Raw genomic sequence first — 19,761 nt, forward strand, 5'->3', positions numbered from 1 at the left:
AGTAATGTGTACTATAGCATTATCCACCCATCTCATGTATTGTGTAGCTCTCTGCTAAAAGCTGCAATGGCGGTTGCCTTTAAACCCAAATATCCACAACATGTAACAAAAATGCACTAAGCACAGTCTTTTCATTCATTGATGTATGCATTCAAACTTGATTGTCACCAGGGTGTTCTAAACACTGTCAACGTATTGGCGTTTCGAATCAAACAGCAACCACATTTTCTAGGGCCAGTAAAAGTTTTCTAACAACTCATGTGATGTAGTCTACCGTCTTTGAAAATCTCAATTGTCCCATAAATTGTGGATTTACATGTCATCGACCATATACAGTAGGTCTTCCATATGCATGTTCATTTTGTTTTAGCAATATTAACACGTTTTAAATAGTAGACGCAGACGACACTGTTTTTAATGAAATAGACTATTCTTGAAACAAGAAATGGACACCGAGCCGTCCGCATTTCTCTTTTACATCGGCATATTAAGTATGCGTTGAAAGCCCAACTATTCGACAGTATTTGGGGCACCCTGGCGATTTTCTGTTAGAAATTATAATTCAACAAATGAAATGACTGTTTTGTGCATTTTGTATGTTCTTTATGCATTTTTCTTTGTTTAAATCGGTAATGGGGGTACATACGACCGAGTGGTTATGCTAATGATACAACTGATTTATCTTCTGGAAAAAACGCACTACGTATAGATTATCATGATCATAGTGGGTCTCACCAAAACTAAAAACAATCCGCGACAGTAAATTAATTAAGACAGATCATCTACTGTTGACGCTAATATTAAATAATTCATGACGTCAACTACCATTATTACTTCGTCAGCAGAGCGTTGAGTCTGCTATAATGGACATATATAACCTTTAAGTTTACACATTTGTGTTAACCCTCTCCCCTGCCCAAACAAAACAACCGAAGTGAAAATGAGCATGAACATGTATCTATGGGTATTACAGTTGCGATTTATGATTAATAACCATATTTATAGTTTGTTTTTGTAAAATTTTAGCACTGCAGAAGACAACTGTTAACAAATATTAAATCAACTTAAGAGATCACGATCGCTGTAAGAATTAGCGTTGAGGGAAAGAAGCTGGTTTAGTGTGCAACAGTACAGTAGACAGAAAAGGAAATAAAAGGCGACGACAAGTTGAACCATTCGGACAGTATAAATAGCATAACATAAATAAATAATATACAGATGTGGACACTGACATTTGTATGTATTGGTCTGCATGTATAAAACAAAGTCAGTAATATGCTTCCAGTATCAGGTATCGGTTCACAACTCAGATACAAACAACGGCATACTCTACGTGAGTTCTGGTCATAATGGAATACCAGTCTGCCTCAATAAAGGCGAGGGAAATTACATATTTTTCAATTGCCCGTGTTTATGGTTAAATTTCCTATTTCCTTTGATGAGTATAAGTAGGAGGCAATGCTTTATTGCACATCCTTTTTTTGCAATGTAAACTGTGCACAATTAGAGAAACACACTTTCTCGGACCTTTTTTGTGCCATTTAAGAAATCATCTAGTTCGAAAACATTCCAAATATAATTTACAGCTTTACAATGAAGCATAACGATGAACAAACTACATATGTTATTTTTCATCAGGTGACAACTTCCTATGAAACAGCCTGGCAAGCGAAGACATGCTACTCATATGTAGACCCCCACATGAGATCATTTGATGGAAGGTTTGTGAATGGTTGTGGCTAACATATAGAAAATCTTCGTATGTAACTTCTAGCCAGCCTATGCAAATTAACCAATAGAGCTGACATAGCGTTGATAGACATTTTGTTTTAAATTTCGATAATATTACACAAACTACTTCTAAAATAAAATTGGGGCTCCGCTTGCACCAATCATCTTTTACAGTTAAGAAGACAAATTCTGACATGCATTTTCTAGATACATTGAAACTATGCCACAACCTTATTTTTTTTTCTTCACTTGTTCTTTCTATCTCTTTATTTACAATATCAAATCTGTGGCTCACGTAAAAACCTTTCGATTTTGCATTTTCCATGTAGAAGCCATGAGTTTAACTATTCAAACATGCAATGGCTATATGCGCTTCAAAACTGCAGATATAAATGGCTGCAAAATACGAATTCTTAAAAAAAAAGAATCTACTCTTTATAATAAAATAAATCTTTCCTTTTTTAAAATGGAAAATCCAAATCAGCCTTTGGAAGTTTTGTGTGTTCTATCATTCCTATTAGGAATTTTGTCGTGAAGTGTGTCAAATGTTATTGGAAATTATGTAAATGACCAAACTAACTTATTTTTTTATATTGTACATTTTAGCAATCGCAACTATAATTCGTAATAGGGAAATTGTTGTCCCAATAGAAGAAATCAACATCAGTAGCGTTTTCAAAAACGCAAATAGTTAACCAAACATGTTCATTCGTGATATATAATACTCGTTATTTCTGTTTGCAATTGATTACCCTTGAATGTAATGTTCTTTTACAGATATTACGAGAATCAAAATATTGGTGTTTTTGTCCTGTATCGTCACAAGTCGAGCAAACAGGAGGTAAAAATGGCTTACGATGGGACTTAATTTGAGCAAATGAAGTATACGTGTCCGTAAATATGCTTTCTGTGCACCTTGAAAATGCCCGGATAATCAACACGCTTTAGCTGAGCTTTTTCATAAAGATTTACATTATTTTATTTCCGCCTCATTTTGTTTGCCTTGCTGATGACTATATGTATTTACCAAATCTATACAAAAAGGTGAAAACTGATTATGCATTTTAAAACAATACATTGCCTTAACCCTTGTACTTTGTATTCTGAATATGTTCCTATCTCTAAGTCTGTATGGATGTTTTACTTAAACATTCCATTTACCTAATGACGCTAAGAGAAACAAAGCGAGACAATAAAAACGATTTCTTAAAAAGAGAACAAAAATCATTCAAGCACGTAACACATGACCGAAGCATTGCCTGTTTTGCTAAACATATTCCGCTGAAGATCTACAGGTGCTCATTATAGATTTATAATTAGCTTTTATGAATGGCGTTTTGAATCTCAAGATTTAAACCATAGAGCGATCATCATATTTAGTATTTTTACTATTGTAGGCTACATTTTTGCACATGGTATATGCTTTGTAAAGAACTTCCTTTTATTCCAAGAATTTTATACTTCCATTAAAGATTAGACCTACCATATGTTTGCTTAATTTAACAAGCAAATTCGACTTGCGCGTATTGCTATATCTTGTCTCCGATGTTTGCACACTATAATGATAAGTTAATATATTAGATAGGCAGCAAATGCTGAACCTAGCTTCTATTTTTACCATTTTAACATATTTTATGCTACATTAATTGATGCGTAATGACATCAAGCCGCTAAATGTACGGTTATGCAAATGAAAAAGCAAACATTACACGTGTGAAAATAGCAGACCTTTTTGACATCTCATTCAACCATACCCGTCACTATTAATATGATTTCCAATGGTAATTCAGCCAACGAGTCATCTTAGGCGTACTTTGAGTTACGTTGCACAACTTGTCGGAGCCTAGACTAAATTATAGTAACTGTATTTTACTAAACCTTTCATATCCTTTTCGTACAATTTCATACTTTTTAATGTTAGGATCAAGTTCTAATATAGATGCAGGTACACACTACATAAGTGTCAGTTAAGTACCTCCTGGTTGTGGGGCGGATGTTGTAGAAGCAATATGCATTATAGCAAGTTTGTCTTGTAAAATAAGTATTGTTCGGAATGCCGCAAATTTACATTGAAAAGAAGAACACAGAAACATAAACATCCAATCCATGATATTATTCGAACTTTCATATCTCATTGAAGATTTGCTCCTTTCGTTTGATTTATTCAGACTGCATTTTGTAGAGAAAAGCAGAAAAGCAGTTATGTTCTGACAAATATTGCAATTATGCATGGCAGGTACAGATGAAAACAAAACAATGCAATAGTTTTGCAACTTGTGCATGTGCTGTGGCTATACGAGGAGGTGGTGATATATTTTTAATTGACCTATGCAGAAGTCCTGTCCTCATAAATCACGTTTCCTGCAAAGATAACATACTGAATGTCAGGCAGATAAATGCGTATTCGTACAAGGTAACTTTTGTAAATAACGTGAAAAATATTTTTTGTTTTTCTTTTTGTCTGGAATTCAATATCTTTAAAAGTATTTGTCATTATAAGGATCGAAAACTGATTGTACAATAGGAAGGATAAGCTCGCGGCTGTTCGTGCACAGTGAAATCGATTTTCAAATTGATGACTTAATAAACTCCATAAGTTATTAAGTTCTCATCCAAATAAATATTTGTTGTGGTATATGACATTTGAATTATAATTAATATTAAATTGGTTGATAAAGACTGCTAGGAAAATAATTAATTCATTCTTTCGTTTGTATTAAAGTAGTTGGAAATTATAATATAACTCATTCTTATATTCTTAACATCTTTGTAATTTCTATAAATATATATAAATACTTTAACAAAGATTATATGTTTAATGTAATTGTGTAATCGTTGAATATTTGATTAACTTTTAAGAACTTTGTACGAGTTGAAAATCCAATGACATCAAAATGAGGATTGAGTGTTTTTGATGATTAGTAAGAAATCATGTACCAGCAATGCCAACATGACAACATATCATTATTATTTTTGTACCAAATGCCGAATATACCATATGTCGACCATCATAACCTACCGTTACTTTTTTTTTTGTCCCAAATATCAAACTTGTAAATGATTAATTTAATGATATTCTATGTTAAAGATATACATGCCACTGGGAACCACAGTAGCTGTTGCAATAAATAATTGGCCAGGATATGAATCAACTCTGAACTTAAACATATATCCATCAGTAAAAGATCTTAATGAAACACAAGGTCTTTGTGGTGAGCTGAACAATGATCCAAGCGATGATTTTATGACACAGTTTGGAAGTATAGAAAGTGACAATAATGTTTTTTCAAAGACCTGGAGGTAATTCAATTTAATACAGAGAGAGAGAGAGAGAGAGAGAGAGAGAGAGAGAGAGAGAGAGAGACTATTCAAGCAATCCATCCATATATTAATACATGAATACATGCATACATACATAAGTTCATACGTAAATACGTATTAACGCTTACATTTGTAATGCCGCAATTAAATTAAATTATTAGCAACATTAGATGAAAACAGAAGTAAACGTACAATGATTCGATGTATCAGACAAAATAAACAATCATCACGTTAGACAACCACCGTAATTGTTTTTGCCTCGCGATATATTTCACAATTACTTTGAATTTACATATATACTAGCCTATTGAAACAACATATCGGTGTACAATGTAGTGTTCCATATAATAAGTTTGTTCACGTTAATTAGATACATAAATTAAAACAACTAATACTGTAAATACTATTACTAGTTAAAATAATACTATCTTCTACTTCATATCATCATCATCTTTTTCTCCTTCTCTGTTATCTTCTTATTTGCTTTTTGTATTACAATTATTATTATCATTATTATTATTATTATTATTATTATTATTATTATTATTATTATTATTATTATTCAAGCATAAATCACGAACAATCATTCTTCGATCCAAAAAATCACAATCCAGTTGAATGGGACGAATATTCTCTATTGTGTGTCTGTCCCGCTGCTTTGAACACGACAACTCCCCCAAGTACAGCATCTGGAAGCAAGTTCGACCCACTCTGCTCAGCAGACATTTACTCGTCCTGTAAAACGAAGGACGAGTTTCAAGGCAAACCATATAAAACTTGCAACGTTCGAACCAAAAGGTCAAAACAGTCGATGTCCAAAGAGATTGAGAGGATGTTAAGACAAAGGGTTCTCGATGATGATATAAAGACTCATAAACTAGTAAAGGTATTTTAGAAAATTCTTCTCAAAGCCTTGTCACTCAAGATTCATTGATTTTATTCAATATATAGTTTTATACAAAATGTATGCTTTATCCATATATATATATATATATATATATATATATATATATATATATATATATATATATATATATATATATATATATATATATATATATATATATACATAGATAGATAGATATAATAATAGATAGATAGATAGATAGATAGATAGATAAATAGATAGATAGATAGATAGATCTGTTTTGCTTTTGTAACCCGTGGTATCTGATTTTATCTAATTTAATAATTTTGTATTCACGGTTGTAAATTACACACTATATCTGTATTTACAACTTGCTTACGTTACCTGAATATGAGCACAATATCACAAAAGATCGTGAAATAAATGCTTACGTATGTGTTGGCAATTATTAATAACAATCTTAATGATAAGATTAAAAGGAGAATATTGCTTAAATTCGCAGTGGCTGATATAGTTCTGATGTTTCTGGTATTATTCTATTAAAATCTATAATGTTATCTGGCAAGTCAGGTCTTTTGCACAAGGCAGTCGCAATAGGAGGAAATTAATGCGCATCATTCCGATATTGGAGCTATTCACATTTCACTTTTTAAGTTTGCAGACGTGCATCACTTACTTAAATATTATTCGCGTGATATCCTTTCCCCTTAAAAAACCTACATTGGTTAGAATGTTTGTGGAAATATGATATGTTCCTTATTTTGGAATATGCTAGTATTCTGGAAGTATTATAAATTATTCAAAGGAATTCCTGAAAACGCCATCTTTCAACGTATATCTTCACTGGAGGACCAGAACATTTACCTGTTTAGAAATTTATATGGAACTTTTAATTGATTCAGGACATTCAAATACCTTTATAAGGATTCGTTTGGATTAACTTCACAATGGTGTAAGTTCCTGTCATATTTTCATTAATACCTTCGATAATTAAAACGTTTGTTAAGGTTTACAAACCTTGTAGGTTTCGCTTTTTTCCGTGACTTAGTTTGTGACCATAGAATAAAACTAATATATGTATATATATATATATATATATATATATATATATATATATATATATATATATATATATATATATATATATATATATATATATATATATATATATATATATATATATATATAACTCCGTGGTCCTAAGCTAAGTAAAGTAAAGAAAGAAGACGCAACAAGCAAGGTAGGTAAATTCAACAATTTATTTCCATAGAAAGTAAGGCGAAATTTATTAGGAATAAAAAAGAATTGTGAACTGAATTCCAAATAAAGTGAACGTTTTATCGCAAGATCAAAATTATAGAATATTCTTTAATTATGAACTGATGACCTTTAGGTTTTGAATTTATTGATGTGCCAACAGTCTTGATATACCACAATGACATAATGCAGTACATCTTTGAATGAGTCCTCAATAATCTCTTATTAGTGTTGTAGTACGAAAGCAAATCAGCTCCTTTTCATTCTAAAGATTAATGTAATAGATTATTTCCCTCAAGTTATTTATGAACTAAACTAAAATTAGACTGATTTTAAAGTAGGAATTAATGGTTTTGTTTATTTCAACCTTATAACAAGACCTTATACTTAGCCATTACCAGGATTCGAATCAAGCGTTCGCCCCTACAACATTCTAAGAGTTTTAATAAGGTTTGCTCTTCAAAATACATCAGTAAACAACCTATGTATAACTTGAAAACATGGACACAAGTTTGTTTTATAAAAAGGTTGTTTACAACAGATTGAGACCTTTAATGCTTAGAGCGTCCACCTCGAATGCTGGATAATGTGAATGGGTGGGACATCATTGTACGTGTAAGCGGCATGTTGCCTTAGTGCTATACATCACTATAAACTGCCACACAGCAGACATGGTAGCAATATGATTCAAAAATTGTTAAAACTATGTTACAAATAAAAAACAAACAAACAAAAACAAACAAAACACGCACACACAAGAAAGAAAGAAATACTCTGTTTGGTCCATATCCACGTAATAGCATATAGAGGAAAAATATGCTAACTTTGAAAGCAATATCCATATATGATGAAATCAGGTCGAACTAAGGGGTCTATAAATAACACAATTAAAGAAACGAATGTGCCAAGACTATTCAATCCCACCAATGTAGTCGTGTTTTCTTTCTCATTTGTTTGCAGAGATCAGTGCCGAATATCACATTCGAGGAAGCATTAGAAGAATGCACTCGTTTCTTTGCCTCCAATTGTACAACATCTTTGTTTGAAAACAGTCTACCAAACAGTAATACTAACTCCAAGAATAGCTCCATTACAAACTGTGCTCTGGATTATGTGGTAGGGATTACAATTCTTTCTTTATTTTGGAAAAAGTAATGTTTATGCTATTTGTAATATGTACGTTTTACGATCAATTATTTAGGTAGATTGGTGGGCTGGACTATTAGGGCACTTGGAACAGATTAATGGCTATATCATGTTGATGTGCTAGTAGCTGTGTACACTTAGCATGGAGACTCTACATTAAGACAGAAAGGTCAAGTCAGTATGATATATTTCTTGTGCATATGTGAATGACCAGAAAATAAAAGGACATTGTTTCTTTTAAAGTAGGGAATGATTATCGTTGGAAAGAAATGTGTTTAAGTTTAATAGATAATAAAGTAAAAGACAATTACAAGTAGATATAAATGCTACAATTTGCGTACAATTACAGGCAGCATTAGTTGCACCTTTTCCTTGCATGTTATTATTAGATAACTATTATGGTATCAACATAGATTTTTATGATGATGATGATATGATCGTGAAACCGACAATTGCATGATTCCATCTTATAATATTAATTTATGTGAAATTATTTAAAATTAGTGTGAAACATAGTCGTTCGTCATTTGTGGCTTTAAACACTCTAACATCTGACTTAAGATACTTCTCATTGCATAAACTTGTACGCCAGGAATAACTGATATGGGTGACATAGGTTATCTTTTTGCTTGATATTATTAGGTTACAATATTGCTAATAGACTTTAGGATCCAATATGATGTTAACCGTCTACCAGTGGGACAATAGACAAGACAATGCTGATCATATACTTATTGCTATATATCATGCAAATAACCACAATAGAATCCTGCTAGAAAAGGTTATCAACCCCACATCAGTGGTCTCGTACTAGCAGCAGATTAGGAGGGCAAGCTCTAAATGGTTTGCCTTCAGATTCCAAACATAAGCCCTCCTGGAAAATCGAAAAAAAAATCGCGATATTTTCTCTTTTCGACATGAGACAGCCCTGTTCACCGAACTTAATAGACTCCAACTTGATTTACTGGTTATCGCGACCAGCGAAAAAATCTCAGACTGTGTCGATGCCAAGTTGAGAGCCCGCCCTCTCTGCTGCTATTAATTTATCCAAAAATTGTATCAAGTCCGATTCGATATCTTGTTCTGGGATCGTATAAGTTTATTGTTGTAAATCCGTTTGGAGTAGCTTGCGCTGGTACAAAAAAGTTTCTAAACTTATTTATATCCATATCACCGCTACACCAGGTCTGATGAATATTTCTCAGTGTATTTGTATCAACTCCGTTAAACACAGCAAGAATATTACAATTGTCCCTGATCACTTTAGGAATTTGAGGGTATCGTTGAGTAACATAAATCACATCTGTGTTTTTAAGCCTTCCGTGTGAGAATATTCTAGCTGGATTTGATTGTTTATCAAACATTACATCATCATAAGCAACTAAATTATTAATAAATCCATCAATATCAGCAATACTTGGTGCTTCATCAATATCGGTTATAAATTCAATAACATCATCACCGCGCTCATCCAAAGATTTTGCTCTTTCATTAAAATATTTAAGTACATCGTAGCATCACTGATCATCTACAGACGTTGCTACCAAATACATCTTATCCCACTTCATCCACTTCATTATTAAATTAAGTAACAACTGCGTCTTACCACTTCCAGATGGACATATAATAATCATACGAACAGAATTTGGTAGCTCTGCATGATGCTAAGCTAGTTCTCGTTTCCTTCTTGCAGAAAAGTCAGTGATTTCCATTAGATAAATTATAAAATAATATGTATTTATATTGTGTGAAATGCAGGACGCGTACCCCAACAAGTGATCTAACAACTGTCACAACAAAACATAACAGATCTGCGGTTACGGGTAAGTGTGAACGATGCGGTAAAAAAAAATAACTTTATTTCTTCAGGTGATAAGTCAAGCCAAATAATATTTTTAAAAAAGCAACATGGAGGTGATATTGCAGCAAAATTAGGAAAATTACCGGGAACTCCGTGGGCTAAATATCAAGGAGAAAAACATCTTCCAGGATATAATTACTGCAGTCCTTAACCCGACTTGATATCAGACTTGACAACCAAGACCAACCAAATCCAGGTGAGTATCCGATAAACGCTATTGATAAAGCGTGTCGTGCTTATGATGTATCTTATCGAGTAAAGGATCTGCAGCACAGGCACATAGCAGATGTGAAATTAATTCACGCGCTAAATTCCATTATGAATAAATCTTTCAAGGAATCATTAGCTAATTGGTTAGTAAGATCTGCAATGAAAGGTAAATTATGCCAGGTGCTGGTAATTAATTATAAATGGAATCGATTTATTATTCCCCAAGAGGAAATTGTAAACTCGCCGAAGCTGCAAAGGTTACACGTGTCACTGCTTAAAAAATGGTTATCCCGAGAGGCAATATCACAACTGTATTTACCACCGCCTAAACAAATTCACTTTGCACATTTTGATGTCAGCGTTCCTAATGAAGTTCATCAGGCTGATATTTTACTTTTACCTCATAATACCGTTAAAATCCAAAGACGTCAAATAACATACAAGTACGCGCTAACTGTAGTTGATGTTGCAAGTTGATACAAAGATGCATAACCATTGTCAACAAAGACAGCTGCTGAGGTTGCTTCTGCGTTTGAACGAATTTATCAACGAGGTGGTCTACGATGGCCAAAACGGTTACAGGTTGATCATGGCAAGGAATTTCAGGGTGTAGTATCATCGCTGATGAAGCAACATCACGTCACCATCAGACGAGGACATACTGAAATGAAATAACTCGAACAACCAACATGACACCTGTTAACGCAATTACCAAAAAATACATACCCGTACAACGACGTGATTTTTCAAAACAGCCAGTGCTGGATAAGGATACTGTAATATATTTATATGAACCGGGTGAACCTGAAGGTGGTAAAAAAGGAGCGACTGATCATATATAGAGCATCACTACACACAATATATCTAGTATAACTAGACCTACTGGTAGACCAGCAATCTACAGACTGGATTCAACTCCTCTTCATCGTGGATTTACACGTGAACAATTACAAGTAGTTCCCGAAGACACACAATTACCACCCCGATCACTTAACCAGCACCCCTTCGTCGATTACATTCAAGACAGGTCATCATCACATTTTCTCGTGTATGACAGCGACTGCTATCTTTTCTATCCATGGTAAATTGCCTTGGATTATTACTCGAGTACTGCCATAACATTATATAATTACAACTTGCGCAATGATTATTCTGCTGTTGTTTCAACCCTTAATAAATTCAACGTCGAGATCAAAATCGCGTTTATTTTTTGGTCACTTTCTTTCTAACCAGCTAATTGTTTTCTTATTATATAGTTGACAATATCATCATTGATCGCGGACTCGTCCATGACGATCCTCCGCAGCTGCGATATTCTTCTGACTCTGGACACTGCTAGATAAACTAAGTTTGACCATTCGATGCGATCATCGACGATCCAAACAACTGTATCAATACTAGTTAACCCCTGAGTTGAATGAATCGTCATCGCGTATCCTAGCGCCCACAGCGAATTATCAGCGTGTAGCGCATCTTCAACAACATTTACATCAACTGCGACAATATCATTCAACACAAGATTCTGTTTCCTTGACTCTGTCAATTGTCCTGGTATATAAACGTCAATATTCTGCCGTCGCGTATCAGCTGGTCTATAACACAACGGTGTTGGTAACTTTGGAAATTGTTTCTTGTGTAAATGAAACAAGTGCTGTTGAAATGTGTCTCTGACAGTCTTTCTACTTGTCACTATCAAATCATTTGGTTTCCACGTTTCCCAAAAGTCGTTCAAGGAAGTTTCTGAAATCACCTAGCGCATTATTTCACATTGAATCTTTTTCGGATGTAACCTGATTATTTTTTTTAAATTCTTTTAATTCTGCATCAAGAGAAGTGTGATCATCAGTTATCTCCAATAATAATCAACAAATTTCTTCAACCAACTGTGTGGAGATGGCACAAGAAATGGAGATGGTTGACCGTGATCTCCGCACATAACCACTGCATTATTTTTCGTTAATAGCCAATCGAGAACTGTTTTAATGTTTCTAACGGCACTGTGCACACTTCATCCCAAATAATAATCTTTGGAATATATTTCTCTCCCATTCGGTCAGGAGTCCACACACCGCCGCTGTATTTGAAAAACCCGTGATTAGTACAAGAATTAACTCCTCGCTGTTTCATCTCCCTGTCGAGTCTGTGTGTTGGAATTATCACAGTCATATCTGAGCTCTGTCGAAATAATTCGATCACTCGAGTTGTCTTAACAGAACCCCCGACCCGTTCAAAAAAAACGGTTTTGTGTCTGGATACTGGATCATACAAAGACGGCGCTAACGACAATTCTGATATCAGATCACGGTAAAATTATCTTTAACCGTAACATCAGCGCATTAACAATACTTATGCAAAATTTCTTGTTTTATTATCCACGAACCCGATGATTCTTTAGTTCTTCTAAACTGAGTCAGTAATTTTAAATATTTTTTATTCAAGTAAAATGAATCCGTAACAACTCGCTGTCAGGAAATCAATTTATCATCGATAATAAATTTATAGACACATAAGCAAGCATTGAAGATCTTAGATGTGTGTACTGAGGAGAGTCTTCACTACTAAAAAAAATCAAATGTGCCTAACTTTTTCCCGTCGGATAAGTAGACATCTTGTCGATCACAAAATATAGCTTTTTCTGCTGCATCAGTGACCACACATTTTTACTCAGCGGGATCCATAATCAATCGTACGTGATGCCGTTTATGATCATATGCACCACCCTTAGTAAATTTACCAATTATTTTTCTACCGAGATCCTATGTTGTTTTTTCACTGTTGCTGAGTTTAATCTTAAGAATATTAGGAGCATTATCAACGATGATATTAATAGGAGTATTTGGACATTTCTGTTTGTATTCTTCAATAGCCTCATCTACACTGATACGCTCCGGTGTTGGTAACCAAACTGACCGTCAGCGATATCAATATTTTATTGTCGATCATATAATGTAATAACTCCATTGGTGCCCAACGTTTCTCTGAGAAGTGTCTACCAAACCAAATATAACAGCACGGATGAAGATTTATAGCGAATTCAGACGACATATAACGAGCGAATCCTGTCGAGGAAAATCAAGTAACGATCATTAATTGATACTCTTATCATCTTATGGCAAGGATGACCAAATCCTTAAAAGTATTCGTTACATTCACTCATCCCGAGAAAACTTCCCGCCTAACATGCGACCATATCTACCGAAATAACATTCTTGTGGTTATATTCGGTATTCCACAAACCGCCATGTCCATATTCAATACAACTTAACTGTACATCTTCGAGAAACTCAGCGCGTGTTGGTCTCCATGAATTTTTCTCTCGCTCGGTGTGGGCAGCAACGGACGGGACTGTAAAACAATTAGTTAATAATTGCCCAGTATTGTCTGAATATCTCTGTGCTAGTTTTCTTATTTCTTCGTGTAGAGATTTTTGACGGTACAAATCGCCGTTGGGTTTTACATATTGATCATATTCTCCATCTTCGGAACTCTTAAACAACCACACTGACATGGGGTCGTTTTTACTTATCTGGTTGATAGCATCGAATATATCCCCTCCCCGAAAATTCTGGGTAGTAAAATCTCAAGACACGATCTCGTAGAAATATTGTTACTGCGCTGGTCCAAGCGTGAGCGTTATGATCAATAATTTCAATTGGTGTTCCATTTCCTTTATTCGCTGATTCATATAAAACCTCTCCGGTTACAATTTTTACAGTCATTTGAAATTTTAATTTATTTGATGACTCAGCGACATCATTTATTGTCGCTTCTGTATCTTTGACCTGTTCAGCCCACTTCGCTTTTTTTCACGTCGCAAATCAGTTAAGCCATTTCCACGCTTCGCATTTTTAAAATGTTCTGTTACTCGCTCGACTGCACAATTCAACGATGAAAATCTCATCGGGGCAAGATCATTAATGTTAGGTCTATCATTTAGTTGATACATTCCATAAATAACCACTGTCACAGGAGCGTAATATGGTCTGTCAATCCCAGTTAACATTCCTGGTTTGGAATCTTTACTTAACACAACGGTTTTTCCATTAACAAGGTCAGGGTCACGTTAGCCGCGTATAATCCACTTGTCAGAATCCGAAAACACAATAAACTTTATTCTGAAAAGTTATTTTTGATCACCAATGAGGTAATAGATAATCGTTTTCGCCCGTGTATCGTTCTTTGTGGCATCAATGACATCGTCGACGTTGACTTCGTCAGTGTTGTGTATAATTTAAATGTCGACCATACATGAGATGCTCCATCATCACGAAATTCTTTTTTGGCATCTCTGATAATATTAATCAGGTCAGTCATAGCTCGTCTCCGCGAGTCAGGGGTTAGTCTGTCAAGATCGAATCTAGAAGCTTTCCAAAGCTTGATTGCAGATAATCTCTCAAACTCATCCATATTATATTTCAGAGAAGTATTTAAATAAAAATATTATTTATCATGAATCGATGCAAATGGTTTAAGATAGGATCTGTAACTCCATGTGGCAAATCATGTGTAAATGAATTCTGCGGTCAACTTTCGCAGTGTGTTCGTAACGGGAGTTTAGGTCCAAAACCCTGCATGCGATGTGGTGTCGTAGTGCCAGGACAAATACAGATGTGTATGCAGTGAGCTGGTAAACGGTATAGAGAACTGAAGCGGTATTATGATAAAAAAATATGACATGTCAGGGGCAGAGCTATAAAGTGTGCAGATAATTATCTAACTAAGTTTTCAGACACATTATAATTTATACAAATACATTATATATAAATGGAGCAAAAGGAATTTTTCAGACATCAAGCCATTAAAAATTATGAAGCGTATTGTGATGGCGTTGTTAGACATTGTGAGCGGAAAACCCAAGTTGGTGTGTTAGTAGTTCTGGTCATCTAAAGTTCACCGTTTGTGGTTTTAAAACAAATGTATTAAAATCACAGTTTTTTTGTATTTGAATGTTTCTTTTGAGAGATCACCGATGACCTTGTGATCAATCATATTGACGGAAATAAATTTAATAATAATTTATTTAATCTTCAGGCTATTACACAAAGTAATAATTCTGCACTAAGATCGACTGGTCGGTTTAAGAGCATTAGAAAAAGAGCGATCAAATCTTTCAATGTAGAGACCGGCGAAGAGATAATATTTCAGTCAATGAGCGCGGCTGGCAAATATTTTGGTATTAACTCACGTTCAGTCCAACGTGTTGCAGATAAAATATACAGATCATCGTTTTCATACCGGTTTGGAAACTGGATTTCGTTCTCTTGTGTAGATACAGACAACGGGGATAACTTAGCAGCGATTGTGTAAAAGTCAATTATGGAATTCCCTCCCTTGAGATTGCACATTACACGTTATTACCTTTTACAGGTAATATATTATCCAGAAAATTAAAAAAAATTAAAGTTGTATTATTTTTTCAATCAAAAACTTCTGAAACAGGATTTTGTTGCGAACCGTCTATTGTATACATACTACATCAAATCATTAAGACACAGTGTGTGAAGGTAAACAATTCTCTGTGTTACCTGTAAGATTAACATGGAAGTATACGATTACTTCCCGTAGATATTATCAAGGATTGTCAGTACAATATAATTCTTTTCTTAAGTTCGTTTGATTTCTTGGTTCATCTGTATTTTTTCTGCTGCGGTAATTACCACATAAACAACCGAGTGTTTACCTCGTTTTCCAAATTAGTTTCGGGTATATATATATATATATATATATATATATATATATATATATATATATATATATATATATATATATATATATATATATATATATATATATATATATATACATTCCACTCTGAGTTATTGGGAACGAACTTGAATTTGTGTATTCAGAATTAAAATTCAGCTGGGAGCTCAAAACTAAAATTCAGCTGCAAATTGTTAACTGTCTGGAAACGGTTAACTATATAATATTTTTTAAATCCTATATCAGCAGATTGGAACGTGGCGCATTGGAAGCGTGGCTGATTCTCGTTCTGTGGGTCAGTAGTTCGAATCTCGTAACAGGCATATTGTCCACAGTACCGATATTAGGATTTTTCTATATAATTGGGCACGCCAGCAAGCCCAAAATGCATTTCATGTACATCTCGCATCACGTTAATACGTGATGAGTGAGTTTTTCACTCCCCTGGTTTCATCTTGGGGGGGGGGTGTACATGAAATGCATTTCGCTCCAAAATAAACAGTAGCGTGGGTGTATAAGCTCTAAATCACCTGGGTATTCCACAGAAAAACATTCAGAAAGAATGTGGCCAAAAAGAAACTGTCATGGGATGCCGAGAAGATCAAAAGAAGGTCTCAAACAAAGACAAGCGTCTCAAACAAATAAAGGATCCCATTGAAAGACACACAGGCCAGTGAAGAAATACTTTATGAATGATAACCGCTCATCATGTTACTGTTTATTTTTGGTCTAAAATATATTTCTGTTAAATATATAATTGCATGACACACAAGATTGACGGCGACCACTTGGGTTATGTTTACGATTTCCGGAGATAAATGTCGTCCTTGCACTTGTGGGTCATTGTTGTGTCGGAGAATAGTTGCCGGTGGTAATGCTTTTCCTCCATTGTTCAAGTATATCAGGGAAGAACTGATCGATGATTTTGTTGGCTGATTTTTTAAGTTCGTCTGTGTTAAACCAAGAAAATTTTACATTCGGTATATCTGCTTCTGTTATCTTGTATTTGTCAAGAAATATTTGCTTGGCAGGAGATTTCATTAATGTTTACATAATAGTTTGATGAACTGTTTCCATATCGGATACAATCTGATTTAATATTTCAATTTGCTATATAATTTCACTTTTTGCCGACGACGTGTCAAGGAGATACTCGGTTAATAATTGACGTAATTTTTTTTGTTGCGTTTCATACTCGCGACTAATATCTTCAAAAGTAATTATGATATCTTTTCGTAAACGGTCGTAAAAATGATCCATAATACCACCACATCTCCGAATATCTGATGAAGCAACATATCTATTATCCGGTTTAGTATTTATGCCTTTTCATAACGTGGAATATAACCATGATACGATCTTTTATCGGTGACTTAATCAGATGTTTTAGGTTCTGATGATATCGGTTTCTCAAGTGGTTGAATTTCAGGCGTAGTCAGGAGAAGTTATCTCGATCGCAGAAGACAGCGTTGGCTCGTGAGCGGTTATTGCTATCTTGTATGCTTTTCCTGTGACATTTTTTTATTCGACGTTGTAATTCATCATTGATTTCTTCGATCTGATAAGACCAGGTTGGTGTCCCAATGACATTCCAGTCGGGAGTGCCATCTGGTTTATTTTTATTTGCAAACACAAACGAATTATTTGCTGGTAATCCACTAAATGATTTTGATCTGATATTTGGCCAACTGTGGTATACTCGTAATTAAGCTAGCGCGATTTCTGTTACTTAATCGCAGTTGGAAGATTAATACTGAATTCTGGTTTGGTCTAGCTTACTATTATCATTGAGGTGTTTGCCGTAGTTGTATTTGCGGCTATCTGCTGGAGTAATTCTGTCATTATTCATTTTCGTTGTTTTTAAATGGTGGGACTCGGACTGCTTGCAGTCTGCGTATACCTGAACCATTAGCGCGAATTCGGAATCTGATATTTTATCGTCGATGATATCATCAAGACTCAGCGCATCTAATGTTGTTGTTGACTCAGTTTTCGTCGTCCTTAACTATGTTAAGGAGGCCATTTATTATTTTACACAGTAACCAATTGAAGAGTTTCAGCTACAAATTCGAGACACCACCAATAAGATATTGCGGTTAATTTCTTATTAGCTGCTTCCAGTATAAATGTTTCCTCGGTTCCGCTATTTGATATGATAGTCACAACCCCGGAAAACTTGTTGGTGGAATGCCTCCAAGGATATTTTGTAAATATCTCAAATTTTGCAGTACTAAACACAGACAGTCTATCAACACAAGTAACTGTTGCGGTATATTTGGTTGTATTATTTTGTTTTCACCATGTTGCAAATCCAGATGATACCGTGTATACGATGTTGGTAGTTTATCTGGTTGGAATTTGAATCAGATTAATTTTGCTAACGATGTCAGGAATCCCCGCTACGACATGCTCTTGTGTTTTCTTAATCGCATTAATGCTAGTTTTGATATCAGAATGTTTTGCGTCAACGGCGAGCGGAGTACTAAAGAATTTATCTATGGTTTCGTCGATGTTTGAAAGTTTGTACGAAGTCTTGCAAAAACGTTTACGTGAACGTCATACTCGGTTGTATTGTATTATCTACGGTGCCATAGTTAACATCAACATATTGTTGCCGCGTCCTCGTCACATGTTGGATCTCTTAACGCCACTTTTTTATTTCCGTTCATATTGAGTTCACCTGTCATTGTGTCACCGGTATTTTTGAAGGGATTATTCAAACTTTTTTCCAATTTCATCTCTGATGGTTGTAAATGATATACTTGATATTCTGATTTTGCCGCTTTCAGTAAACACTGGGATGTTATCCGTGGTAGCTCCAAGAACCCATGCGAACTATATCATTCCATTTGATATTGCTGGTTTTTAGTTTGCCATATCGATCTTGAAATATAACAACCTCATCTGGGTCTATCCCATATTAGTTTTAAAGATTATCAATTTCATCTTTAGTCGCATATTTTGATAAATTAATATCCTGTTGTTGTTTTTTTTTTTCTTCATTATTTTGCTAAAAGTTCTTCCGTAAATTTCAACCATTATTGTACAGGGATTGTTTAAAATGGTGGTATACTCATGCACAACTTTGTGAGGCGGTTTTGTTGATTTCGATATCGCGTCAAGAACATTTAATGATTAACGCATTTTTTTATTGTAATTTTTTCACCTGACCAGGAGTCAGAGTGACATTGACATGACTGTATGACATTTTTATTAATTAACTGTTGATCTAATCATCTACACGTTTTCCACTGGTGCATCAATAATTTTCATTCGACCATCAGCACCTTCAAGTAATATTGCTTTATCGCTGAGTATAACAGCAATTGCTCTGTAATTATCTATAGCTCCTTTTGCCACTTGAGCTCGAAAATGTATATCAACGACAGATTGTCTAACTAAATCAAGGTGTTCTAGTGAAAAGTAATAGATTGGATAATATGTTGTAAAATCTAATTGTGATATTTGCAAACCAGTATCAATATTTAGATCACGTCCTAGATATTTTGTCAAACGATGATATACACGTGCAACATGATTAGTCCTAAAATCTAACAGTATATTCTCATATGGTTCTTGATGTCCGTTTATTCTTAAGGATACGTTAGTAACACCTAGTTTATCAAATATCATATGACTCCGTGTTTGCGAGTCTAATCGTGCC

The 19,761-nt window shown here is 34.4% G+C and overlaps 1 protein-coding gene across 1 annotated transcript in view; it reads left to right on the forward strand.

Annotated features, from left to right (window-relative positions):
- Positions 1 to 19,761, forward strand: part of LOC149799436 (von Willebrand factor D and EGF domain-containing protein-like) — a 62,136-nt gene that overhangs the window by 28,489 nt on the left and 13,886 nt on the right. Inside the window, exons 9-14 of the mRNA XM_089958779.1 lie at positions 1,639 to 1,721; positions 2,509 to 2,572; positions 3,968 to 4,144; positions 4,820 to 5,031; positions 5,620 to 5,938; positions 8,138 to 8,293. Coding sequence (XP_089814905.1) covers positions 1,639 to 1,721; positions 2,509 to 2,572; positions 3,968 to 4,144; positions 4,820 to 5,031; positions 5,620 to 5,938; positions 8,138 to 8,293 — 1,011 coding nt within the window. The remainder of the gene's footprint in view (positions 1 to 1,638; positions 1,722 to 2,508; positions 2,573 to 3,967; positions 4,145 to 4,819; positions 5,032 to 5,619; positions 5,939 to 8,137; positions 8,294 to 19,761) is intronic.

Source organism: Sinohyriopsis cumingii, chromosome 5 (genome assembly GCF_028554795.1).
Source record: "Sinohyriopsis cumingii isolate HCF-2022 chromosome 5, ASM2855479v2, whole genome shotgun sequence".
NCBI classification, from domain to species: Eukaryota; Metazoa; Mollusca; class Bivalvia; order Unionida; family Unionidae; genus Sinohyriopsis; species Sinohyriopsis cumingii.